At 36.0% G+C, this 25,285-nt stretch overlaps 3 protein-coding genes across 6 annotated transcripts in view; 2 read left to right on the top strand and 1 right to left on the bottom strand.

The window, feature by feature from the left end:
• The first annotated feature begins 1,279 nt into the window (after nt 1-1,279).
• On the top strand, nt 1,280-3,615 carry LOC118273218 (thioredoxin reductase-like selenoprotein T homolog CG3887). The gene is made up of 3 exons (XM_035590076.2): nt 1,280-1,663; nt 1,750-1,879; nt 2,085-3,615. Exons 1-3 carry the CDS (start codon nt 1,506-1,508, stop codon nt 2,403-2,405), a joined length of 609 nt encoding a protein of 202 aa, XP_035445969.1. The 5' UTR covers nt 1,280-1,505; the 3' UTR covers nt 2,406-3,615.
• On the bottom strand, nt 2,523-13,451 carry LOC118273215 (WD repeat-containing protein 35). Of its 4 annotated transcripts, none has more exons than XM_050693676.1 (22): nt 13,265-13,451; nt 12,520-12,631; nt 12,065-12,204; nt 11,696-11,798; nt 11,161-11,321; nt 10,467-10,614; nt 10,118-10,248; nt 9,542-9,745; nt 9,238-9,352; nt 9,020-9,133; nt 8,700-8,922; nt 8,385-8,610; nt 8,079-8,248; nt 7,462-7,677; nt 6,972-7,115; nt 6,582-6,702; nt 5,796-5,927; nt 5,485-5,578; nt 4,898-5,073; nt 4,545-4,631; nt 4,312-4,421; nt 2,523-4,082 (listed from the first exon to the last, which is right to left on the bottom strand). In XM_050693676.1, exons 1-22 carry the CDS (start codon nt 13,286-13,288, stop codon nt 3,911-3,913), a joined length of 3,123 nt encoding a protein of 1,040 aa, XP_050549633.1. In that variant the 5' UTR covers nt 13,289-13,451; the 3' UTR covers nt 2,523-3,910. The 4 variants fall into 4 exon arrangements, 3 of the variants coding, with proteins under 3 accessions (XP_050549633.1, XP_050549638.1, XP_035445965.1); XM_050693681.1 differs by lacking the exon at nt 13,265-13,451 and adding an exon at nt 12,806-12,824; XR_007705314.1 differs by lacking the exon at nt 2,523-4,082 and having other exon boundaries at nt 4,898-4,952; nt 5,026-5,073.
• A 272-nt stretch (nt 13,452-13,723) lies between these two features.
• Nucleotides 13,724-25,285, top strand: part of LOC118273383 (sodium leak channel NALCN) — a 15,316-nt gene continuing 3,754 nt past the window's right edge. The window contains exons 1-26 of the mRNA XM_050693669.1: nt 13,724-14,062; nt 14,334-14,519; nt 14,610-14,833; nt 14,912-15,040; nt 15,129-15,274; nt 15,353-15,461; nt 15,542-15,741; nt 15,829-15,989; nt 16,139-16,306; nt 16,395-16,586; nt 18,479-18,616; nt 18,707-18,913; nt 19,158-19,384; nt 19,773-19,895; nt 20,104-20,292; nt 20,483-20,662; nt 21,014-21,134; nt 21,250-21,381; nt 21,517-21,684; nt 22,128-22,195; nt 22,413-22,553; nt 22,789-22,909; nt 23,109-23,242; nt 23,740-23,905; nt 24,176-24,370; nt 24,619-24,836. Of these exons, the coding sequence (XP_050549626.1) occupies nt 13,955-14,062; nt 14,334-14,519; nt 14,610-14,833; nt 14,912-15,040; nt 15,129-15,274; nt 15,353-15,461; nt 15,542-15,741; nt 15,829-15,989; nt 16,139-16,306; nt 16,395-16,586; nt 18,479-18,616; nt 18,707-18,913; nt 19,158-19,384; nt 19,773-19,895; nt 20,104-20,292; nt 20,483-20,662; nt 21,014-21,134; nt 21,250-21,381; nt 21,517-21,684; nt 22,128-22,195; nt 22,413-22,553; nt 22,789-22,909; nt 23,109-23,242; nt 23,740-23,905; nt 24,176-24,370; nt 24,619-24,836 (4,151 nt within the window). The 5' untranslated portion in view covers nt 13,724-13,954. The remainder of the gene's footprint in view (nt 14,063-14,333; nt 14,520-14,609; nt 14,834-14,911; nt 15,041-15,128; nt 15,275-15,352; nt 15,462-15,541; nt 15,742-15,828; nt 15,990-16,138; nt 16,307-16,394; nt 16,587-18,478; nt 18,617-18,706; nt 18,914-19,157; nt 19,385-19,772; nt 19,896-20,103; nt 20,293-20,482; nt 20,663-21,013; nt 21,135-21,249; nt 21,382-21,516; nt 21,685-22,127; nt 22,196-22,412; nt 22,554-22,788; nt 22,910-23,108; nt 23,243-23,739; nt 23,906-24,175; nt 24,371-24,618; nt 24,837-25,285) is intronic.

Raw genomic sequence — 25,285 nt, 5'->3', positions numbered from 1 at the left:
AATTATCATTAATACTGGTCGACTATCATCGTCTCGTCGATACCAACCAACTGCGGTAAAGGCAACGGGCGGTTGGATGCCTGAAAGTCGGAACGTCTGTAGCAAGGTCGTGGTAATTGCTGCGTTGCTATCTGTAGGAGCGTCTGTTAACGCCTTAAACCATAGACATACAGCTTGGCAAAAAGAGTATGGATTAACTGGGTTCGCTGGTATCGCATTATCTAACAACTTGTATTGCTTTATTTTCAATGTGAAAAACGCCTAGGTAACGTTCTATTGACACATAATTTGCTCGAGTACTACTATGTACTCGTGTGAGTTTTTACGAGTACATACTCGTATTCGTTTATTTTGTACTCTAATGTACTCTCGAGAAATAATATTGCAATATTACTTTACTCTTTTGTTGCTTTATTAATCATTTAAAATAAAGAAACAAAAGTTGGCAATGCGATACTAACAACCTTATCCATTCATATTTATTACATACATTTTTTGCCAATCTGTACACATGTCTGTGGGTTGTTGTGGCCAGCCTCGCCCTAGTGTCGTTCGTCGGTGGGGTTTCGAAAAGTATTTCTGCGCCTAGTTACCCGAGCCGTGAAGGCAATTTGTACTCTGCACAGACTACTGCGTAACATTGGGGGACCTCAAGAAGTTCGCCGCTTCTAAGCGGGTGTCGTGCTATCGATGGCCCTTTACGAGGCGCCTGTGGGACATCTGGACTATCAGGCATCCGGACGCTATAGTGGCCAGCCGGATCGTACGAAGAGAAGTCTATTAAACGACCCAATGTCCCTTGTAGACGCCGAGGGTGGCCAGCGGGTTCACTTTGGTGAGATATAAATCCCACTCCCTAGTAGTATTCCCCAAAATACTAGGAGCTTTTTGAAGGTTTTCCCTTGTCATCAAAAAAGGAGGCGTCGAAAAATTCTCACTAAGTGCGTTAGTAATGCTAAAACCGGCACTGGGACTGGTTTAATGCAGAAGTGCACGTTTGCATAGGTGAAGCGATAATAATTAACCAACCAACCGGCTGCTGCGCAACGTATCGAGGATCGATTCCCGCACGGAATAACTCTTTGTATGATCCAAAAATTGCTCGTAAATATACTCACGACACATAACATGACACAGGAGAAATTCCCAATGCGTCGGTGGGGCAAATTGTTTAAAAAATATATACAAATAAAAAAAATCGCAATCGCAATCATGCGACATCTTGCGGGGTAAAACGTAAAAGGCAGAATTTCACCCTTCCTTGGCCATAGAGAATTACATTTAGAGATCAGACAAATGACAGTAAAGCGCCATAGAGTATCGTGCTATGTGAATGACTATTATCATTTCATTATCAATTTCAATTGTAGTGAAATAATCTATTCTAATAGTTGATTTTTTCTAAATAAAACATCAAATACAATATACAAGAAATATAACTGTGCTGTGTTAATGACATTTCGTCGTGGTTGTTGAAAGTCATTAGTGATAACGAAATAACAGCGATGTCTTTGTCAACTAATTTCTGTTTAGGTTTCCTTACAATAGTTGTTACTTGTATTATTTTATCCAGCAATAACAATGTACAAGCTAGTGAAAATGATGCCGAAAGCATTTCAAAAATCGGACAAGGTGTAGGTCATATTATGAACATTTATTACTGGTAAGGTTATAATTTTAATTATGTGTATCTAATCTATCATGTATCTATGCATTATAAGTGTAAAATTAAATTTTCGTTTCTTGCAGTTATTCTTGCGGATACAGAAAAGTTTTTGAAGACTATGCGGGTATAATTCAACAAAAATACCCAGAAATATCTGTCATTGGGGCCAATTATGATCCTCCAGGTTTAAATATGTATCTATCGCGATTGATTGTGAGTGAATCCGATTTAATCGATCTGATATAATTTTCACATTTAGTCAATATTTCTAATATGTAGATGTTTTTCAATAATCAGTTGAGTATGTGTACCTGCTACTACCCAATTCTTATCAGTTATTTAAACAACACTGACATCATTAACATAAGTATATTATTATGTGTAAGTTAATACAATACTTATCTTATTTATATTTCAGGGTTTTGGCAAGATGATACTGATCATGTGCATACTTAGTGGAGTCAACATATTTGCTTGGCTGAACAAACCACAGCCTGCTTGGTGGAGTTGGTGCCTTGAGAACAAACTGTATGCATGCATGATGATGTTTTTCTTAGCTAACATGGTTGAAGGCCAGTTAGTGTCATCTGGTGCATTTGAAATATCCTTAAACAACATTCCATTGTGGTCCAAGTTAGACACAGGAAGGATCCCACAGCCACCTGAGCTGTTTCAAATAATTGACAATACATTGCAGTTCTCAAAAATGGAATTGTCCAATAATAACTTTGTGCAATAATTATTTCGTGTTGTATTTTTGCATATTGTTTGTAAATGGGACTGAGGTTTTTAATATAAATAGGGTGAAATATAGAGATTTAAAAAAAATTCATGTAAAAAATAATAGGCAATAAAGTTCTGATAATTAATTACAGAATATAATTAGGTACAATTTTATTATGCTTCATAATCCTTACACAATTTTTAAAGCTATACATTGTGAGCATGTTGTTTCTGAGGTGTAATATGCTATACATGTATCTATACACTCTTGACCACAATCATTGTAACCTGGTTTAGAACTCACATTATTGATACTGCAATAACTCTAATAATAGTAGCAAATACATACATAATTAGATGGGATTTGTTACATTTATCAACATCTGCAGGTCAGCTTGAAGTGAGCAAATAATAATAGTGATTGTTTATCTCAAGTATAAAGCATAATTTTAAGCATGTTTCACAATTATTGTGTCTTATGAATGGATGTATCAATTTTAATTTCAATGTAAAGAAGTATGACTAAGTCAAATTTATTTTGTCTTTAGAAATTATCCATTCAGAATTAAGTATGCTGTTAGCTATTATTTTTACAAAAGTACCAGTTCATTTTCATTAAATGAATAAATAAATTAATTTAATGAAGGCATTTGTTTTAAGTTCAGTTACTTTTTATAATTAGATACATAAAACCAATTTTTCCTTAGAATAATATGTTAAAGCTTTGTTTTTGCATTGAATAAATTTATTTTAACCATAATAGTCCATGTCCATCCACAATATTATAAACATCCACTAAATTAAATGCATACTTCAAATATTGTACTAAGTAGATGTTTGTAATATTTTGATGTTTGTGACTCACTTGTTGCCTTTAGTATAAAAATGTGTTATACATAGCTTGTATTGTGAGTAAAAAGCATACCAATACTGAAAATTAATATGAATTAGAATTATTGCTGTGTTCATTAAGGTATACATAACTTTTAAACATGTTTGTTTTGCCACTTCAATAGGTATGCAATGTTTTCATGTATTGTTAATAGTACAAAATATTCTAATTAACTGAAGCTGTTCAAATTGTCTTAAATATCAGAAATCACTTAATATACTAATTAATAATGTTTTTTTTTTTTATTTATCTAGTCAGGATTTCAGTAATGTTCAACAAAGAAAACATGTTCTTACTTTGTGAAACCCTATTTAAATAAAAGTTTAAATTATAATGTATTGGTTTTTTATTTTATAATCATTATAAATAATTATTAGTATTTTATTACTACTTACATTGTATGTATTTAATTCCCTACTTCAACCATACCCTTGCTGAAAAGGTCATTCTTATATTTTTTGTGTACATAATGGTTAATGAAATAAACATATTACATCTAATATTGAGTAAGTAGGTACTAAATTACTAAGTAGGTACTGTCGAGTAGAGATCGTCCTCTTATTATTGCCAAAAATGGATTGTTTCAATAAATTAAAAGTATTCTCTCCATTCCAAGAGTCAGAAGAAGTCTATGAGAGTTGAGCATGGCACATGGGACAGGAGTGTCGCAGCACGAGCTCGTGGTGCTGCGCATGCGCGGCGCAGACGGCGCACGTCCACACGGCCTGCCCCGCGCCCAGCCCGCGCCCCGACACCGCGCACTCGGGGAACTCGCTGCTGCAGCGCGGACACGACGCCGCCCTGCGACACATATGTACATAATTACCTACTAATGACCACACCATACAGCTAGGAGGGCCTAGTACGAGTTTAAACCTAAAACAAAAGTACTAAACCCTCTCAAATCCTTAAGGAAACTAGGCAAATGCCCATAGAGTATTACCAACAGACTTCCGATATCGAGCTGTAAATTTTGCTTTAAATTTCAAAATATAGGCGTTAACGTTTAGTTGAATACATAGATACGTACCATTCCGGCATGCTGCAATCGCAATTCGGGCATTCAATTTTGTTTCCTTTTGTGTTTTTGGGTTTGTACTTCGTAAATATTTCTATAGCCAAATTTTCAAAGGTTTCAGGCTGTAAAAAATATTATACAAAAAAAAATTAGGTCTTGTTCTATTGTTGGTATTTTAAATTAACTTTCTTGTTACATTAAATGAAATTTTAGAAGGTAGGTGTTGCCATTTGCAAGTAACTTACATCTTGAGCCTCTAGTTTAATTAAAGCCTTCGAACATAGCTCAAATGCTCGGGTTTGAATCGCTATTGATGCTATCGTACACCAAACCTGCTGGTTGGACATATTCAGAATTAGATATTTTGAAAGATTATTTATGCCTAAGTACTCCTTGGCACGAACCATGGCAAGAGTTTTCGCAGTAGAAATAAGAATAAAAATAAAGCATTTATTTTATAAGTAGTTAATGACATCATTTGGTTAATCATGTTTACTGAAGAGAAAGTTATAAGAAAAGGAAAATGTGTTGAAAGTCAAAGTGAGAATGGCCATCACGAAGGTCGACATGGGTCGTGCGGGATGCAGCAGTATACGACCTGTGTGTGCATGGCGGGATGCAGCGCGGCGTGGTGCTGCATGAGGCGGGCGGCGGCGCGCGCGGCGGGCTCGGGGCGCGGCGGCCGGGCCCGCGCCCGCGCCGCGCCCGCCGCCGCCCAGTGCGCCGCGCGCGCCCCGCGCCAGCACCGCGCCGCCTCGCGACACCGGCTGCCGTCTGCCACAACGTACATACACAGTACATACCATTATACCATGCAATCATCAGCCGTCCTAAACGAATGCCTCTTGCCAATTAGCGTTTGCGCTAGGCAGGCAATTTCAAGATCTCGGTTGATTATTATCGACGTCATATACAACTACCTATTATTCTTGCTTAATAACACATTTGAAAAAAAACGTACGCCGAAAACATATTTTAAAGATGGAAAAACGTCTATCTTAGTTTGTAATTACAATTCTCTAATTACATTAAAAAAACAGAAGACTCGCTAAGCACCTGCTGTCCACGTATCCGGGTAGTTACCCTATACATTCATTTGATTCATTGCTTCTAGAAACCACGAGGTATTCTTAGTACCTATTCTATGGAGTATAATAAATTAACAACAATACGATAGATACTTACCGACGGAGCTTTGGCTGTACAAATGACCAGCCAGAACATAAAGCTTCTTTATCTTCAAAGGTGATGCTTTCCTCGAAGCCTCCAAATTGGCTAACTAAAAAGAAAAGTATGTTAGCTTGGCTGGGCAGAGTACTAGTATAGGAAACTTAGTCAAGTCTTGGCTGTCCAGGTGGTGTAACAGCAGAATGTTTTCAAGGTACGACATACTTGTTGGAGAGTTTTGTCTTAACGTTTATACCTACCTACTTACGGCTGAAATTAAGTTATCTCAATCTAAAACTACTATTAATTCAGTTTCAAGTATGACTCGCCTGAAACGCCATCTCCGCAGCTTGCGTCATCCGGCCACTTTGTTTGAGTTGGATAATGCCCTGTATTGATGGTTCTTGACCAATACTGTCATTAAGCTCGTTCAACAAACTTTGCTTTGCCAGGCCCACCTCCTGATGATAAAAAAAATATTAATACTATTAATAGCTACAGTATTTTTCATTTAACATCTAAACGGTACCAACTCTTTATCAGAGCCCATAGCCCATAATAAAGGTCATTGACCAAGAGCGATAGAGCCAGATCTCTTAAAATTGTAATCATTACATACAAATATTTGAAAGACTTCTTATTTACTGCGATACGAAATCCTACACACGCAATAGGGTAGATGACTAATATTTATTTTAACGTCCGTCTTATAAATATTTTTAAAATATAAGACACATATTTTTTTTCCTACGGAAACAAATACTTTCGACGGTACCTATATCGATTTGAAATATCGCGTGACGGCACTTCTAGGTACCTACATTTTAGACGCAGAAATGACTTATTGGCTCCCACTCGTAAACTTTAATTCGTTTTATCTAAGTATTCTTATCTTATATGACAAAATAAAAATACGTGTCTAACATTTTTTCATTACCTAATTGACGGACTAAATAGAATTTTAATGTTCATGGTTCATGCCTATTTATAGTAACTGTTGCAAGTATTGGAACGTATTATTACAAGTATACAGCCCAAACATTAAAATGCTAATCTTGATACCGCAGAAATTACTGTATAAGAACGTAATATGATACGAATATTATGAAACAAACCTTATTTCTCGGTGACGTGGTAAATAATTTGGACAGAGACTCGTTATCTTCGAGCGCCATATAACATTTCTTCAAACCTTCAGTATTGTTTGACATTGTGTAATACTCCAGTGCACTAGACCTGTACAGATGTAAAATAAATCTCCGACCGCATCTCTCTGTCTATTTGTATACGATAAACACAAAACTACTGAACAGATTTTAATGCAGTTTTCATCAGTAGATAGAATATTTCTTTAAGAAAGTTTAAAAGTTGTAGTGAACTTATTTCAGGTATTTATGAAGATATCAGCACAGACGGCAATACTAAAAAGCTAGTAAGGGCGGAAAGCTAGAAAGTAGGTTACAGGTAGGTATTTAAAACTGAAAATGATTTTAGAAATGAGTTACCAATTCTGCCTATCAATGTAATAATCGCCAATGTTGCTGTACGCCTGTTTGACTTGCGCATCGGTTGTACTTGCAGACATCTTCAGTAGTTCGACGACACGGAACCAATGACCTAAGCGTTTCCGAAGAGCTATCGCTAGGTCCCTGAAATTAATTCGGTAAGGTAATTACTTGATCTATTCGAAAAAAGCCCAGAGTTTCAAGTCGCTCTGGGAGTATTAGAACTTTTACTCGTGAGTATCTTGTGTGACGTCGCGCAGCGAACTCTTTATGCCATATTTTAATTAACTTATTATGTCACTGAATAGTTACCTATTACACAAAAAAATGGCGGCTTTCACGTCATCGAATAAGTTCGACACACTGATAAATAACAGTTACAATCCACAATGTGCTCGTCAGTCTGTCTCTTCCGATAATAAGAGGCGACCTTCTGTTATTATTATAATATGTTACCTCCTTCTAATTCAATAAGTAAAGGTATACCAACCGTCTATCTTCATTGTGGTATATTTTTTCGGCAGCATCAAAATCTTTAAAGTAGGCTAATATTTCAGCTTTTTTAAGGGCATTAGAATGTAATGCGTTTAATCGAGACACGAATTTAATTCCAGCATAATCGTTACGACGTACAAACGCAGCCTCTGCCGTCTCGAGTGCAGACTCAGACTCGAAATTCTTTAGCGCCGCTTCTGCTAGTAACAACCTAGAACATATTTAAGTAAATGAGAATTTATGAAAATGACGATTAAATCAATTTACAAGATAACTTTTAATAGAAACGGTAACAATAAAAAGAGCACCAGATAGCGTAGGTATTATTTAGATGGCTATGCCTTGATATAAAAATTATGTAGATTAGAATTGCATTGTAGGTAGCTACTAGCTATGAATTCAAGTTTATTAAAATAGAAATGTACCTAATTAATATCATTCATATATTATCAAGTTTATAGGCCGCATCATCACTTACCATCAGGTGAGAAAGCTGCCAAACGTCGACCCATTAAATATAAAAAAAAAAATACTTTCTCATAAGTGAGATAGAAATTATAAAATAAGTACCTACATAAGTATTTAAGCTTATATTATAATAAAATGTCTTACCACAGTTGGGGGTGTGGGTTATCTTTAATGAAGTTCTCTGCTTCCTTGAGCCCCACTTTTTCAATCAGCTGTCGCGTATCTCTCAGCGACTTGACTTCCACCCTCACGATATGTTGAGGTGTACATTTGTCATCTACATTGTCCAAAAGTGCTGACGTGATTTCTAATTCCTAGGATTGTGAAGGCAATATTTAACAAGATTATGCTTTAAAGACTTCTGTTTTGTCAATATACAGACAGAATGATTTCAAGTAAATACTTGAATGGAACGATGTTTCTATATGAAACCTTCTTTGCGCGACTTACCTTAAACTTGCACAAGTATCCCTGCATAGTGAGAGGTTCCTCTGGTTCAGTGTCCCTCATGACGTAGAGCCGCGCTTTCTCCGCCACGGCCAACATTTGCGGGTTGTCGGTGGCCCACAGGGCGCTCCACACGTCCTTGCGTAACGCTTGGCCTATGCTAATGTTGTTGGCCATATCCGTTTCCAGCAAGTACAATGAGCCTGGCTGGTCGATTACGTAAAATTTGCTAAAATAATAACAATCATTAAGCTTTTTATTGACTTTAAAGAAAATTTCACGATAATCAAGTATTATGGTAGGTATTAAGAGAAGCACCTGGAATTAGAGTTGAGCCCCAACCTATAGGGGCGGGAATTCATATTTATCGAAGTGATTTTCTTGAAATTGACTAGAGAGAACAGCAATATGGAGCCAGAATCTCTTCCGATCAAAAGATGTGTGTCTGAACTTGCGATGCAGCAAATTGTGTCGTCCTGGAAACAGGTGTCGCTACTGGACATGGGCGACCCATCCGCTTGGTACAATTGTTCTGTGGCGCCTGGAAACCATAAGTTATTGTTTGTGATCCACAAATGTGTACAAGCTGAACCTGCAACCCCTTGCGCAGCCCCTTCGCTAAGCATGCACATACTTACGAGGTCTAGTCGGTGTAGAGAACTTCCATATAAGGAATGATTCCTTCGAGGCAGCCACAACAATTGCCTTGCTGTTGATAGTCACATAAACCACTGGCATATTCACCGGTTTAGCTAAAATGAACAAAATAATACATACATTTTAAAACAAAATTATCTGAGAAAAAACTACAAGCATGCATATTAAAAACACATATTATTTCTGTTTCTCATCTTACCATCACATTGTATTCCTTGCTGATTGGATATAATGATATGTCCCAAAGTGGCAATGACGCAGTATTCGTCAACTGCACACATATCAATGACGTCCGGTATATGATTTATCCAAGACTAGAAAGCAGAAACGTTTAGCATTCGTTGTTACCTTATACTATTTATGTAAGCAAATGCAAATGTACAAATACTGTTGATTTACCTACTTAGGTATTTTGACAATAGTAACTTAGCAAAGCTGAAATTGCAAACCATTGCCTAACTGTTCCGTTATTAGGTACAAATTGTTTAGTTATTATTAGGTACCTGATGTGTTACAGTATCCCAAAAGGTGACGGTTTCAGTTCCCGATGCGTATGCCAGAGTATTACCGTAAAACGCATACTTGTGATCCATTTTGACGTTAGCAAAGTATATGAAGGAGTCGATGGCGATTGCGAGCCGTAGCGACTTCTTCTCCCACGACAGAGCTCTCATACTACCGCCGGGCACGCGTAGAGTACGTATATGCTGCAACATAAATATTTACAGTTATGTATTTTCTCATCAAATTGGTCATGTTTTTATTTTTTGAGCGGGAAAAATCATCCAATGATTTCTCTCGCTTTGGGTGAGGCGGGAGGGAGTTTCAGACTTATACTGACTAAAAACCACCCCGTTCCTTCTCCTGCTTTGAGCCGGAGTCCCGGTTAACTGTTACGTTGTCCGCAGACCCGCACTTTCGGTGGCCGGAGATCGTCACGCTCAATATCACGATTTTTTATTTAAATAACGATTACTTTTCTAGAGATATAGAGGAAAGATCAATACAGGGTGTAGCTGAATACAAATTTTTCGTAATTCGTTTATGGCCGACAAATAAGCAGGGTTACAGAATCTCACCTCTCCATATGCACTAAAGAATTGCACAACATTCGTCTTGTCGGACGTAAAGCCGGCAGCAGCAAGAATGGTGCCGTTATGGTTCCAGTGACAATCTATTATTGACATGTTTGATTCTACCACCACACTATCTGAAAGTAAAAAAGCAAATTCATTTTTAAAGCAATTAAGGAAACAACATTGACTTCTAAGAAAATAAGCTCTTTCTAAAGGATTTATGAATAAAATTAATTAGATACCATTCATACAAGAATGTATTGTTGTAATAAAGTCCAAAATATTATCAGAAATTTGTAACCTGATGTATGTAGGTACCTACTTAGTGATGTATGTGTAAAATGTAGTTTACCTTCCTCATTACAATTCTTCATTAATAATATTATTCCGCTCTTGTAAGATATGGCGAGCACTGGTCGGTTAGCTGGAGCGCTCCCGGCATACCAGTCCATCGTGACAATGTCCATAGATCCCGACACCCCATTAATAGCCACTGGCATCTAAAAGAAAGAACATCATTATTATTATCTTAAGGACGAAAATCGTAACCGATCTTAATCAAAATATTTGGATTTCGGCCGTTAGTAGCGCTAGTATTTGAGATGGTTAAATATTTTTCGATAAACCGAATAATAGAAATTATATTTTGGCAAAACCTTATATCTTTGCAAATATGTTTCAAATTATTTGTAGTGTACAAAGACTCTCATTCGGTAGGTATAATAATTATAAAATGTCTTAACTGACTTGATTTGACTGCCTCGTTGGCCGAGTGGTTGCAAGTGCGACTGCCTGGCAAGGGGTCTCGGGTTCGATTCCCGGGTCGGGCAAAGTATTACTGGACTGTTTTCGGTTTTTTGAAAATTTCTCAGACTGGAAATGTGCCCGATATATGGCAATAGGCTCACCACCTATTACACGGGACTTACAAGTTACAACATAAATTGAGAAATGTGGGTGTACATTGGCATTATGTGCCATAATGTGCACCTCTGCCTGCCTACCCCTTCGCGGATTAAAGGCGTGACGTTATAAAAAAAACTTACTGTAAAATTTCCTTGATCATCATAAATGTGCAGCTCTCCATTGGTCAGAGCAAACAGTAGCTGTGAATTATCAGGTGACCACTGCACTGCAGCTAATCCTGGCCCCTTGATGTCCTTACCCCAAACCCGCGAACCATCCACTGAGCCTACGATAACAGCTCCTGCAATTTCAAAAGAAATAAATATTACAGATTACCTGTCCCAGCAAACTTTGTACCGCCTAAAACTTGTTGTTTGCACCTTTTAAACCTTCCCTAGACTTCAACAAATTATCAGGACCAAAATTAGCCAAAATGGTCCAGTCGATATCAAGTTTTAGCGAAACTAACGCAGAGCAATTGCTTTTTATATATAGAGATAATTATTGACTGCAAAAACGTTTTTTCGACAGTTCCTAGAACATGCACTTTGAGTTTTTTTTTTTTTATTAAATTGCCATAAAAGTGTAAGGGCTTGGAATGTTATTGGCTATAAGTATTAAAAGTGGGTGACATATATCACACCTAGTAACAACAGTTCTGCTTTGTGAACTTACCATCCTCATAAGCTATGCATATTTTTTGGCCATCAGAACCCCAAGCCATGCTCCTCACAGTTGATTTGTTTCTGTTATTTATCATCTCTTCATACCATGACCCCTGAAATAGTAATCATTATGTATGGGTACATTTTTATAGGGACTTAATTGTATTGTTAAATCTAAATGGAAGGAATAAGTATACAAACATAAATAAAATTCATTTTATGCAACTTTGATCAGAGGCTAGAGTACTCCTTTATAACAATAGTTGCCTTGTTTGCTAAATGCTACTAAGGCAATGCTAAGACACAAAGTTTGGTAGTAACTAAACTTGTTGTACAGTCTCACCCCTATGATAAAAATAAAATAAATAAAATTACCTACCTTGTATAGCATCCAGACAATGATAACTCCATGTTCATCACTAGTGGTCAATTTTTGAAATACTTCATTCCATATAGCAACACACACTTGGCCTGTGTGTCCTTCTAAGCTCAGATTCATTGATAGATTCCCTCCACCGCCTGTAATTGGTAAATCAATATTGTATTATTTTGTAAAATTCTTTATTTTTATTACTATAACAAAATGTAAGTTTGTTGTATATTCAAGTTTTTAATTTAATAATCTGATTCTTATTAGAATCACATAGAATTCCTATAACAGTGGCATAATATGGATGGAGAGAAGCTTCCTATCACACACATACCACTCTTTACATATGGAAAGATCCTTGTACCATACTGCCGTATCAATTCAAGATAATTCCATTGCTCAAAGAGGCTTTATAAATGTTTTAGTAACAGAATATGTTAGACATTGCATGTAGGTTTTATTACCAGATTCCAATTTGAGGACTTTTAACATGCCATCTTCTCCACCAACAGCAATATAACCGGATGAATGGTTCCATGATATGCAGGTCACATTTGATTGCTTGGGTATGGCAATCTGAAATATTCATACATGTATTTTTTGGTAAAAGTATAATTCATAGGCTTTGTTTAATTAATTTAATTAAAAAATTGTCATTGTAGTATGTCTAGGAGAAAAGAGGCCTTTGTTCAGCAGTGGACGTCTCTCGGCTGATGATGATGATGATGTCTAGGAGAAAACAGTACTTACAAACTCCTTTAAATATACTCATAAAAAAAGTTTTATTGTGTTGTATGTTTTGTTTTATTCATAAGAGTGTATGAATAAAACAAAACATATAAAGGTTCAGTTTGAAATTGTTTCTATGGCAATTTGTATAACATATTATTCAAGTATATATCCAAAGATATAAATAGTTGAGATTGTTTTTTTTCTTGTTCCAATGTAATTTAATTTTGTTCGAAAATCAGAAGAAACTTATTAATAATTTCAAAACTTCGTCCAAGTACTTCTAAAACATTTTTAACTTATTATATCTTTGAATTAATGAATTGTTAAAAAAGAAATAACAAAAAAAAAATAGGAACTAATTATGATTAATCACTGTTTCATTTGGAGAGCTATATTTGTAAAATAACTTTTTAAACTGTGAAATACTATCACCATGGAAACTACTAATAACAACAATATTATAAGTAGAAAAACTACCTTCTTGCTCATATAAATGAACATTTTAGTATGATAATCTTTCTTTTTCAACTATTTCTTTATATTAGCGTAGCGGGTCCAAAATACATCACAACTTCATTACAGGAACAGGTGCACCAGTAAGGTGCAATGCAATAAATGCAAACAAAACCACAACAAAACAAAACGTCAACAAGAGTTTTCAAACTTTGTGAGGTGAGGTTGGTAAAACTGTTTCAGTTTGACATTAACTAGATCTGACCCCATTTCCGGTTTCCAGGGTCCAAGTCCGGTTCAAAATTTATTCGAAATGAACAATATGAAAATTCGATATGAAAACTAGCTACAATTATCAAAAGTGTTATTAAGGTCTTTAAAAAAATAATGTAGGCGAAAAAGACAAAAACATTTTAATTATGTAAAATTCTAAGCTTAAAAGACCTGTATCCAAAAAAAATTAGTTGATTAAAAAATATCAATAAAATCAATAATATACGAAACCAAAAAAAACATGTCAAAAAGATTTTTGCACTTTCTTCGCGAATTTAATTTTGCTTTGTTAATTTTACTTGAATATTATATGTGAGCTTTGTGCTTTAGCTACTTAACGAGTATTTAATTTTGTGTTCAATAATATTAATCTGTACAAAGTTCGGCTTACATAGCCGAAATTTTCATCGCAAGATTTCAAATAAAATAATAATTAAGTTCATGAAAATGTTGGGTCGAAAACAAAGCCTAAAAGGGGAGCCGGTACTAGCAGACTACGGCCCCGAAGAATCTTTAAATGAGAGCGCAGACATAGAATGGGTGAATAAGGTATGTATCAAAGATTTACTACAGGTATTTTCTTAGCCTTTTGGTTTGCCTCTATTAAATTGAATGGTTTCAAAACATTAAAGTCCCTTTACCTACATTCGGTTAATTAGGGAATTTAGCAAAATTTTATAATCTAACATCAAGTTTTTTTAAAGCTCTTCCTATTGGAATAATTTGTAAAATAATTTGAATGTTAAAACATCATTTGTATCAATAACTAGGCTTATAATTCTTAGATAAACAATTAATATGATTTTATTATTTATTTCAGTTGTGGGTTAGAAGAATACTAAGACTATGTGCTTTATTAAGTTTAATGTCAGTATCACTGAACACTCCAAAATCATTTGAAAAATATCCTTCACTTCAAACGATAACATTTGCAGTAGACTGCAGTGTTACACTTTTGTTTACAGCTGAAATGATAGCCAAGATGCATATAAGAGGAATACTAAAGGTATTGTGTTGATTTAAAAATTAAGTACCTGTATAATTATGACATCTCTATTAGAACAGTACCATATTGTTTATTCTTAAATCTTTTTAGGGTGATGTAGCATACTTGAAAGATCACTGGTGTCAATTTGATGCTTCAATGGTATTCTTTCTATGGGTGTCAGTTCTCTTGCAAATGTTTGAGTTGACAGGCATAGTACCCAGATACAGCTACCTAAGTATACTCAGAGCACCCAGACCACTCATTATGATTCGCTTTTTGAGAGTATTCTTAAAATTCTCCATGCCAAAATCTAGAATCAATCAGATATTCAAGTAAGTAGATTCATTTATTATTGAAATATAATCAAGAAGTTTACAGTTTACTCACTCTGAATAATTTGTGGTTTACAGGAGATCAAGTCAACAAATCTACAATGTGACCTTGTTCTTCCTCTTCTTCATGTCACTGTACAGTTTGCTAGGTGTGCAGTTCTTTGGAGAATTGACCCACCATTGTGTTCGAAATGACACTAACCCATAGTCAGTATAATTCATATGACATAAACCACCTATTTCTATTTGATTAAAATATTTGTATTATTTAATAATGATGTATTTAATTTTTCAGTGAAATCACCATAAATTCTTTAGCTATCCCAGACACATTTTGTTCACCCGATCCAGATTCGGGATATCAATGTCCACCCGGAATGAAGTGCATGAAGCTTAACTTGTCCAAATATGTTATGGGATTCAATGGATTTGAAGAGTTTAGTAAGTATTATTAATCACCCAATCTTGCTATTAATATAGATAACTACATGATATTTTAATTTAATACCTTTTATTCAGCAACAAGCCTGTTCACTGTGTATCAAGCATCTTCACAAGAAGGTTGGGTCTTTATAATGTATCGGGCTATTGACTCTCTACCAACATGGCGATCAGCTTTGTACTTCAGGTAAATCATAACTCAAGTGAAACACATTTCTATTTTTAGGAATGACCAATACATTAAAACCTCATTGGTAATGTTTCCAGCACAATGATTTTCTTCCTAGCCTGGCTTGTGAAGAATGTTTTCATTGCTGTAATCACAGAAACATTTAATGAGATAAGAGTGCAGTTCCAACAAATGTGGGGTGTCAGGAACCCTATCACTAAAGGCAGCACTACACAGTTTTTTACTGGGGATGATAATGGTTGGAAGTTGGTTACTATAGATGAAAATAAACACTCAGGTAATTTATTAGGAAAGTGACTAAAAATATAATATTATCTTTATACCATTTTGGAGCATAAAAAAAGTACTTTTTGATAACTTTCAGGCAGTGCACCAGAAATATTTCATAAGTTGTTACGATCTGCTTATTTCCGACTGTTAGTCATGGGGGTTGTGTTAGCAAATGGAATAATAACAGCTACAATGAACTTCAAACATGATGACAATCCTCGAGAATTTTTTTATGAGAAATACTACTATATTGAAGTAAGTATAAAGGGCATCTGCCCTTAAAGATTTTCTTTTGAATGAAGTATGCACATAATATTTTTGGTTGAACTAGACAAAACGAATGTAACTTAACCAAACACAACTTTTACTTTGAATGCAATAAATGCTTACAAAAACTATTTCAGATTGCTTTCACAATATTCTTGGACTTGGAGGCTCTGATAAAAATATGGTGTCTGGGCCTTAAGGGCTACTTCAAGCACTCTGTCCACAAGTTTGAGTTACTTCTGGGTATTGGGACTACTATTCATATAATACCTCAGCTCTACATGTCGGGATTTACGTATTTTCAGGTAAATATAAACAAAAGTATGTTAAAAGTTAATAATACTTATGTGCCTTAAACAATTGTTATATTAATTTAATTCTGTCTCGTTCAAGGTGCTCCGAATAGTAAGACTGATAAAGGCGTCCCCACTGTTAGAAGGATTTGTGTATAAAATCTTTGGCCCAGGAAAGAAACTCGGCAGCCTGATCATATTCACTATGTGTTTACTTATCATAAGCTCTTCTATTTCAATGCAACTATTTTGTTTCTTGTGCGAGTTCACTAAATTTGAAACATTTGATGAGGTATGTTAAATATATAGATAAACCGACTACGAGTCGTTGAGTCGGCAAAATACAGGGTGTCCCTGAAATCGACGTCCAACGGGCACTAGATGATCAGCAAGGTTCCAACTGTTATCAGAAAAATATGAAAAAAATTCTAAGTCCTACAGTTTTTAAATTACAGTGACTTATGTGTTATCCACGAAAAAGTACACCCTGTGCCAGTCTTTTGACTCTTGTTGCTACAAATCTTTATTTTTTCGACTGCAGTCTTCCTTACATTATCCTGAATAGTGTTCCAGTAATATGGAATCATAAATTCTTAGCCAACTGCTTTAGATTGGAAAACATTGTTAGTTTTAGAGGAACTAAATACTCTGAATAAAATTTTCATCTTACTTTAAGTGACTGTACTGAATAAATTATGTATGGTGCTAGTAATGGCAAATTTCACCAAAGTTGGCGCATTTAATAAGGATTATAAAATGGTATAGTACTTTGCACATTATTTCTTAAATTCGACACAAAAAAAGATTTTTCAACGAAACTCCGTTTCGATGAATTTGTTTGAACTTACTAATATTTCTTCTAGTGTACTCAAATCATACGTTACAACCTCGTATGCACTAGACAACACTTTGCACGCGATTTGTTATCATCATGTTGAAAATCAGCGAGGATCTCTTGTCAAACATCTTTGTCTGTCTACTCATGATTTCGCTTGCAACTTTCGTCGGCAATATTACTAGACTTACTAGGGAACTGATGTTGTGTATCATATTTCACTAAATAATATTGACACTAAATATTATTGCATCAAACACATTATCAAATGTGTAGTAAAATCAAAAGGAACGGACGGGGCAGATTCATGTACACAGCATATCGACGCGGTAGTGGTATGGTGTACATGAGCCCTTACGCACAATTACTCGTCATATCCCCAACAAAGAAAAAAAAAAGGAAATGGGTGTATCCTCCGATTAAGTTACGTGTTCATGCCTTGTGATCATATGCGGGATGAAGCATCAAATATTCTTTAGTTTGTCAAGAAAGAGTTATTTGCACCGTTACAAGGAATTGCAGGTAAAGCAAAAAATTATTTAAAAAATAAATAATCAACACGGCGCGAAAAAGCCAGTGCTCAGCTAAAATGCCGAAGCCCGGGTACGCTGGCTCGAGATGCACAACACCAGTTCGTCAAGCGATAGTATTGCCGACGAATGCTGCAAGTGAAATCACGGGTAATCAGACAATGTTGTTTGACAAGAGATCCTCGCTGATTTTCAACATGATGATAACAAATATCATGCAAAGTGTTGTCTAGTGCATACGAGGTTGTAACGTATGATTTGAGTACACTAGAAGAATTTTTAGTAAGTTCAAATAAATTCATCGAAACGGAGTTTCGTTGAAAAATCTTTTTTTGTGTCGAATTTAAGAAATAATTTGCAAAGTGCTATACCATTTTATAATCCTTATTAAATGCGCCAACTTTGGTGAAATTTGCCACTACTAGCACCATACATAATTTATTCAGTACAGTCACTTAAAGTAAGATGAAAATTTTATTCAGAGTATTTGGTTCCTCTAAAACTAACAATGTTTTCCAATCTAAAGCAGTTGGCTAAGAATTTATGATTCCATATTACTGGAGAACTATTCAGGATAATGTAAGGAAGACTGCAGACGAAAAAATAAAGATTTGTAGCAACAAGAGTCAAAAAACTGGCACAGGGTGTACTTTTTCGTGGATAACACATAAGTCACTGTAATTTAAAAACTGTAGGACTTAGAATTTTTTTTATATTTTTCTGATAACATTTGGAACCTTGCCGATCATCTGGTGCCTGTTGGACGTCGACTTCAGGGACACCCTGTATAAGTTCATAACATGTCAAAATATGTTTCAGGCATTCATGTCTATGTTCCAAATTCTAACTCAAGAAGCATGGGTGGAGGTGATGGACGAAACTATGGTGCGCACTAGTCAAACATTGACACCGCTGGTCGCCATCTATTTTATACTTTACCATCTTTTCGTCACATTGGTAAGAACTAACAATTACACATAAAACACAATAATTTGCGGCAATTATATTATCTCCACAAATTTCTGATAACTTTGAACTTTATTTCAGATTGTGCTGTCACTTTTCGTAGCTGTAATCTTAGACAATTTGGAGTTGGATGAGGATATAAAGAAACTAAAACAACTTCGATATCGCCAGCAAAGTGCCGAAATCAAAGAAAGTCTACCGTTCCGGTTAAGAATATTTGAAAAGTTTCCTGACAGCCCGCAAATGACTAAGCTGCATAAGGTCCCTGGGGATTTCAATTTACCTAAGGTTCGGGATAAATTATATTTTATTTAGTATATAGGCTGCAAAATAGTACACGGCGTAGAATAGTTACAATTCAATATTTGATTTACTACTCAGAGTTCAGAATCCTTATTAGTCCAGACAAAGTAAAAATAAATATGGTAAGAAAATCGTGGCAATTACGTGATTATTTTCGAGCGATTATTAAAATTTGTATATTTTGTGTAAAAAAATACCTGTAAAATCAATGAATGTTCATAACTCGTAGGTCCGCGAGTCGTTTATGCGGCAGTTTGTGTGCGAAGTGGAGGGCGAGGAGGAGGTCGGCGCGGCGGGCGGGGGCGATGTGTCGCGTCGAGCCTTCGAGTACATCGGCGTCGCCAAGATCGCGTTCCCGTACCGCAAGCGCTGCCTTGTAAAGACTCTGGTGGTAGCCCCGCCCTCCCAGCGACCGAGCTCTGCGCTCCGAAGACACGTTGTCAGCTCCATTATTGAGTTAGTAATAATTAGCAATATAAAAACTTTCCTTTTTCCTGCTCTGTAAAGTTGAAAGTTGTTAGTAAACGAGTGGAGTCTTCACAATCAAGAAATTTACAAAAAGTTTGGGTTTATGCCTCAAGTTGTTGAGGTTTGGTTTTCTATAATGTTTATTTTTTGTTTTGATTTTGTTTTAATTTTTTTTTTTGCTTTGTTTTTATTAATTTTACTTTTTGTTTAAAACTTTCAGGTTTCGTTTTGGTAGCTGTTAACGTGATTGGGAAGGTTTATATCTTGTCTTTTTAATTTTATTTTCAAAACTGTTCTTCAGTATTGCCTGTTTGAGTTTATTAAATTTTTTGGAGTCGTTGTAGATTGTTCTTTATTTTTGTTATTCTTATTTCAGGGATTCAAATAATCACAGACCTTTACTGGGAGATTCAGCTATGTTAGCAACTGGAGGCAAGTCTGGTTTGAAGCCTCAAGGTACAATTTCGAGCGCTAAACAACTACGAGTCGACCAAAAGAAGTATGTATTTAGTTTAGTAGCACCACATAAAGGACGACAACAAGACAAAAAGAAATCAACTCTATATCCATGCCACAAATTCTCTGATACAAAGTATACAAGTATTGTCACACTTTATTTTGGTTTTGTCTTGTTGGTCAATGTGCTGTTATAAGTAGTTGTGTAATGTATGGTATGTTTAACGAGTGAGCAATAATATGGCTCTCAGATTTGGGTCGCGTTCGATAAGGCGGTCGGTGCGGAGCGGGTCTATCAAGTTGAAGCAAACTTATGAACATTTGCTGGAAAACGGCGACATTGGTGCGGCCTCGCGTGTCGTACCTTCCTCGCGAGCTCGTCCGCCATACCTCGACATACGACTGCTGCAGGCCAAGAGACAGCAAGCTGAAATGAGAAGGTGGGTCTTTAAGAAAATGCCTGTCTCTAAATAAGTTATAAAGAACCCTTGCACTTACTATAGCTCTTTTTTTATACAAAACAGTTAAGATCGTGTAAGAAGTGCTTCGGTCTATCTTTATTTAATAGATTTTCAAATACTTTGCTTTACATTGAAGATGATAATTGATTAAAGACTGTTTAACACCTAGAAATCAACGAGAGGAGGATTTACGTGAAAATCATCCGCTGTTCGACACACCATTGCTGATAGTACCGCGAGAGTCTCGGTTCAGGAAGATATGTCGCGCCATAGTGGACGCGCGATATGACGCCAGACTACGAGACCCCGTTACTGGCAATGAGAGAAAAGTTCACTATAAAAGTTTCCAGTAAGTATTATCAAGTTACTTTAAGTTCTATAATTGTTGTGTAATTGTGTTCTGGGTGAACCGCTTCTGTTAGATAGTTCATAATAATATAATTATGTAATACATGATACATAATTATGTAAAAACTCACTAGTAGTGAGCCCTATCCTACCCAACCGTTTCTTACTGTCATAATGTTTACTAGGTAAAAGTAAGTAAAAGTGAATCCCAAAAGTCTTGACTCTTGACTTTGTTTTTACTATAATGTTTTTTTACGTACCTAAATCTCGTCTTAAAAAATATTATTTAAGGTTTTAAAAAATAATATTATCATTTTCTTAAGTATGTATATATTTGTATGTAAAATTTCAGTAATTTCCTGGGACTCGTGACATATATGGACTGGGTTATGATCATGGTGACCACTCTCTCTTGCTTGTCCATGATGTTCGAGACGCCAACGTACAGAGTCATGGAAAATTTTGTATTGCAGGTAACAAATATACCTTATTCGCTTAATATTAAATTGATAGACAAGAAAGACAAAAACATTTTTAACAACAATTTCAAATATTTGCATATTTTAACAAAAGTAACCGTTTTCTTAGATTGCAGAGTACGGATTTGTTATTTTCATGAGCTTAGAACTGGCGTTGAAAATTCTGGCGGATGGACTGTTCTTTACACCTAAGGCTTATCTCAAAGATGCGGCAGCTGTACTAGACGTCTTTATCTACATCGTAAGTTCGTTTATTTTAGTATAAATAATATTTTTTATGTGTGAAAAATAAACCCACTACAATTTTTATTTATAAATACATATTTGTTCTTTATTTACTGTTTTATATGTTTGTGTATTTATTATGTACTCGTAGGTGTCGCTTACGTTCCTGTGTTGGATGCCAGTGAAAGTCCCTCCCGGGTCTCCGGCCCAGATGTTGATGATCCTGCGTTGTGTCCGACCGCTTCGTATCTTCACTCTAGTGCCACACATGCGTAAAGTTGTCTACGAACTGTGTCGCGGCTTCAAAGAGATTTTGCTGGTGAGTAAACACTGAACCAACACTTCTTAGTTTTAGTTGTGTGAACGCTCGGACATCATGCCTTTTTTGTAGAGGGAAAATCGTCCCATGAACTCCCGAAATCCTGATAAACATCGACACACCGCCACTGTAACCTTCACCGTATTCTCAAGGCGGTCCTCACAGTGATGACACCCAGGCATTTCCTCCCGCCCAATCAGAAACAGGAACCTACTTCTGATAAATGAAAATTAGCAAAGAAATCATACAAAAGCTAATATTTATACCAGTAACGCGTGCAGTATTTTTATTGCCTAATTTGTTTAAACAACTTATAGGTTACGGTAGCTTAACGTTCTCGTGTCGGGAACTAGCGCTTTTTGTGATCAATTCTACTGAATTAATTATTCTAATTCAAGTTTGCGTAGTACTCCTGTGGTATAATGCAAAAATATTGTCTACAGGTATCAACACTTTTGATTCTCTTGATGTTTGTATTTGCGAGCTATGGGGTGCAACTATATGGCGGAAGGTATGATCTAACTTTTTTATTATGAATTAGTCATCAAAAAATACTTTTATTATATATTATTAATGTCAAGAGATCTCCGGTCCTTGCATTTTTATATGTTTCTTATGTGTATATGTTTTTTATGTGTTTATCACGAACTACTAGATTGGCCAACTTTCTTACCAAACACATTGCTTTTGTGAATATTTCTTACAATATGTCTTTTTCAACACTGCAGATTGGCGCGGTGTAACGACCCTACAATAACCAAACGCGAGGACTGTGTGGGCGTGTTCATGCGTCGAGTATTCGTCACTAAGATGAAGATCCGACCCGGACCTAACGAGACCTTCCCTTCCATGCTTGTTCCTCGAGTCTGGTATGTAATTGATTATAAACTATATTACCAAGCAATAAGAATGATAATCTGTTGTTCGGGGTAGATTAAGTTGCCTGTTCTTACAAAAGTACTTTGAATAAGTATGTTACGGTGTGTAGAAGCTAGTAATATAACAACCATTGTACTACTATTATTTTAAGCTTACAAAACAGTTGAAAGTCCCGTGAGTATTTTTATTTGAACTACATACAATGACAGTCATTGTCTATTACAGGGCAAATCCAAAACGATTTAACTTCGACAACATCGGTGATGCCCTCTTAACGTTATTTGAAGTGCTGTCGTTCAAAGGCTGGTTGGATGTTCGTGATGTATTGATTAAGGCTTTAGGACCGGTACGTATTAAACTAAATTTCACTAGATGATCAACATGGTTAGCAGCCAAGTTGATTTTCTTTGATGATTTGTGTATCAACTTACACAATTTTTGAAACTAATTACTAAGTAAGTGAAATGTTTGATAGATGCTGTATGTATTGGGTCACTCAGTTATTTTTCATTAACTTTTATAATATCAATGTGTTTCTTCGACAGGTCCATGCAATTTACATACACGTGTACATATTCTTGGGCTGTATGATTGGCCTAACTCTGTTCGTTGGTGTGGTGATTGCTAATTACTCAGAAAACAAGGGAACTGCTCTCTTGACTGTCGACCAGCGACGTTGGTAAGGGTTTATAAAAAAATGGCAATTTGTTTATTATCTATATACTAATATATAAAGACAGTGGGATGCCATGCTTCGGCACGAATGGGCCGGCTCGACCCGAGTGATACCACGGCCTTACAGAAAACCGACGTGAAATAAGGATTGCGTTGTTTTTCGTTGTGTGACACCGATGAGGTTACCGGAGTCCCAATTATCCCAGGAAATCCCCGAAACCCCAACAAATCCTAAATTCCTAACCCCTAAAAGGCCGGCAACGCACTTGTAACGGCTCTGGTGTTTCAAGTGTCCATGGGCGGCGGTGATTGCTTACCATCAGGTGATCCGCCTGCTAGTTTGTTTGAACGCGCTAATCTCCAGAGATACTGCCTTTTACTGCCAAGCCAAATATAATTAAAATTTTAACAGATTTCGAGTTAATCCTCGTCTATATCTTTTATCACAATTACAATAAACGAATAATAATTCGGTACTATATTTATATATTTCGATCATAGGTGTGACTTGAAAAAGAGATTGAAAATCGCTCAGCCACTACACTTGCCGCCTCGCCCCAACAAAAGAAAAGTCCGAGCCTTTGCGTATGACGTCACACAGAACTTGAGCTTCAAAAGAGTGATCGCTATCGTGGTGCTTCTTAACAGTGGATTGTTGGCTGTCACGGTTAGTAATAACATTAAATCCTTTAGACTAGACAGTAGAACCAGCAATAGATACGGAACCCTCGTGAAAATTGTAAGTCTTATTCCATTACGGATTAAAAATGGAAGATAAATCATCAGGTTGTCAAGTCAAGAGTTAGCAGAATGGGATATACATGATTAAATAAAGACAGTAATCATCACATTCATGAGACGAAATATTTGCAAATACAAAGTTAAAAAAAATGAGAAAAGGTGTGTAAGTGAGTTAATTTGTTTATGAACATTCCAGTGGTCTCGGTACTCACCGTACACGGAGCAACTGGCGCTGACGTCGGCGCTGCTGACGCTAGTGTTCGTGGTGGAAGTGTTGCTCAAGACCATCGCCTTCACGCCGCGCGGCTACTGGCAGAGCCGACGCAACCGATACGATCTGCTCGTCACTGTCGCTGGGTGTATCTGGATTTTCATGCATTTTACTTTAAAGGTATTTTGGAAATATCAGTATGTTGTATATTTTTCGGAGAAATCGGTGGAGAGACAATATAGTCATCAACCAAATAGATGAAATATTGAAAAAGACTCAAGTCCATACTATGGTCTATGAGCTTGTATAAGAGACGGTCATGGTTTTGTGTCTATAACTAGTACCTATTGTAATGTAAGTTTATAATCTCAATATGCGATGAATATCAATATAAATAAATATATGGAATAATAATATTTTGCTTGTAGAACGACTTGTCCTACTTCGTGGGTTTTATGGTGGTTATTCTCCGTTTCTTCACGATAACGGGCAAACACACGACGCTGAAGATGTTAATGCTAACGGTCGGTGTGAGCGTGTGCAAGAGTTTCTTCATCATATTCGGCATGTTTCTGCTTGTCTTCTTCTACGCGCTCGCTGGGACTATTGTATTCGGGAACGTCAAATACGGTGAAGGTATTGGCAGGTACGTGTATGTTACTTGTGAATAATCTTAGAGATGATAATAACACATAGCTAATGTTTAACCTTTTGAACGCCACGGACGTTTATAGACGTCTAACGAAATCGTGCCAAACACGCCACCGACGTCTATAGACGTCAAGAAAACGACATTTTTTAAATTCAAAATAAATATACTAAATTAAGTTTTCTGTGTTTCTTTTTCCTATTATTTCAAACTACTTTAGTGAAATATTGTAAATTGACACAAAGATATATTCATTATTTGAATTCACAAGAAAAAACAATCGTCAAATATTGCTAATCGAAATCCGTAAAATTGTGTATTTCCCCACGCCACAGACGTCAAGACACGTCAGCTAGTGATGGGTAGGTAAGGTAACTTATATTCCAAATTTATGAAATATTTTATTGAAAGTAGCTTACTATTATTTTGACAATTACTTTTTACTG

The sequence above is a fragment of the Spodoptera frugiperda genome, chromosome 1 (genome assembly GCF_023101765.2).
Source record: "Spodoptera frugiperda isolate SF20-4 chromosome 1, AGI-APGP_CSIRO_Sfru_2.0, whole genome shotgun sequence".
NCBI lineage: Eukaryota > Metazoa > Arthropoda > Insecta > Lepidoptera > Noctuidae > Spodoptera > Spodoptera frugiperda.
Note: the sequence above shows the minus strand (reverse complement) of the source record. Positions and strands in the feature narration are given on the sequence as shown.

What these genes read in the sequence shown, in the direction of transcription:
- LOC118273215 (XM_050693676.1), bottom strand. Translation starts at nt 13,288, where the DNA reads ATGTTCATTTATATGAGCAAGAAG. An exon ending in CCACGTCACCGAGAAATAAG is followed by an intron (nt 5,928 to 6,581) that starts GTTTGTTTCATA and finishes TTTTATCATCAG; the next exon opens with GAGGTGGGCCTGGCAAAGCA. An exon ending in CTGCGGAGATGGCGTTTCAG is followed by an intron (nt 5,579 to 5,795) that starts GCGAGTCATACT and finishes TTTTCTTTTTAG; the next exon opens with TTAGCCAATTTGGAGGCTTC.
- LOC118273218 (XM_035590076.2), top strand. Translation starts at nt 1,506, where the DNA reads ATGTCTTTGTCAACTAATTTCTGTTTAGGTTTCCTTACAATAGTTGTT. An exon ending in ATTATGAACATTTATTACTG is followed by an intron (nt 1,664 to 1,749) that starts GTAAGGTTATAA and finishes CGTTTCTTGCAG; the next exon opens with TTATTCTTGCGGATACAGAA. An exon ending in TGTATCTATCGCGATTGATT is followed by an intron (nt 1,880 to 2,084) that starts GTGAGTGAATCC and finishes TTTATATTTCAG; the next exon opens with GGTTTTGGCAAGATGATACT.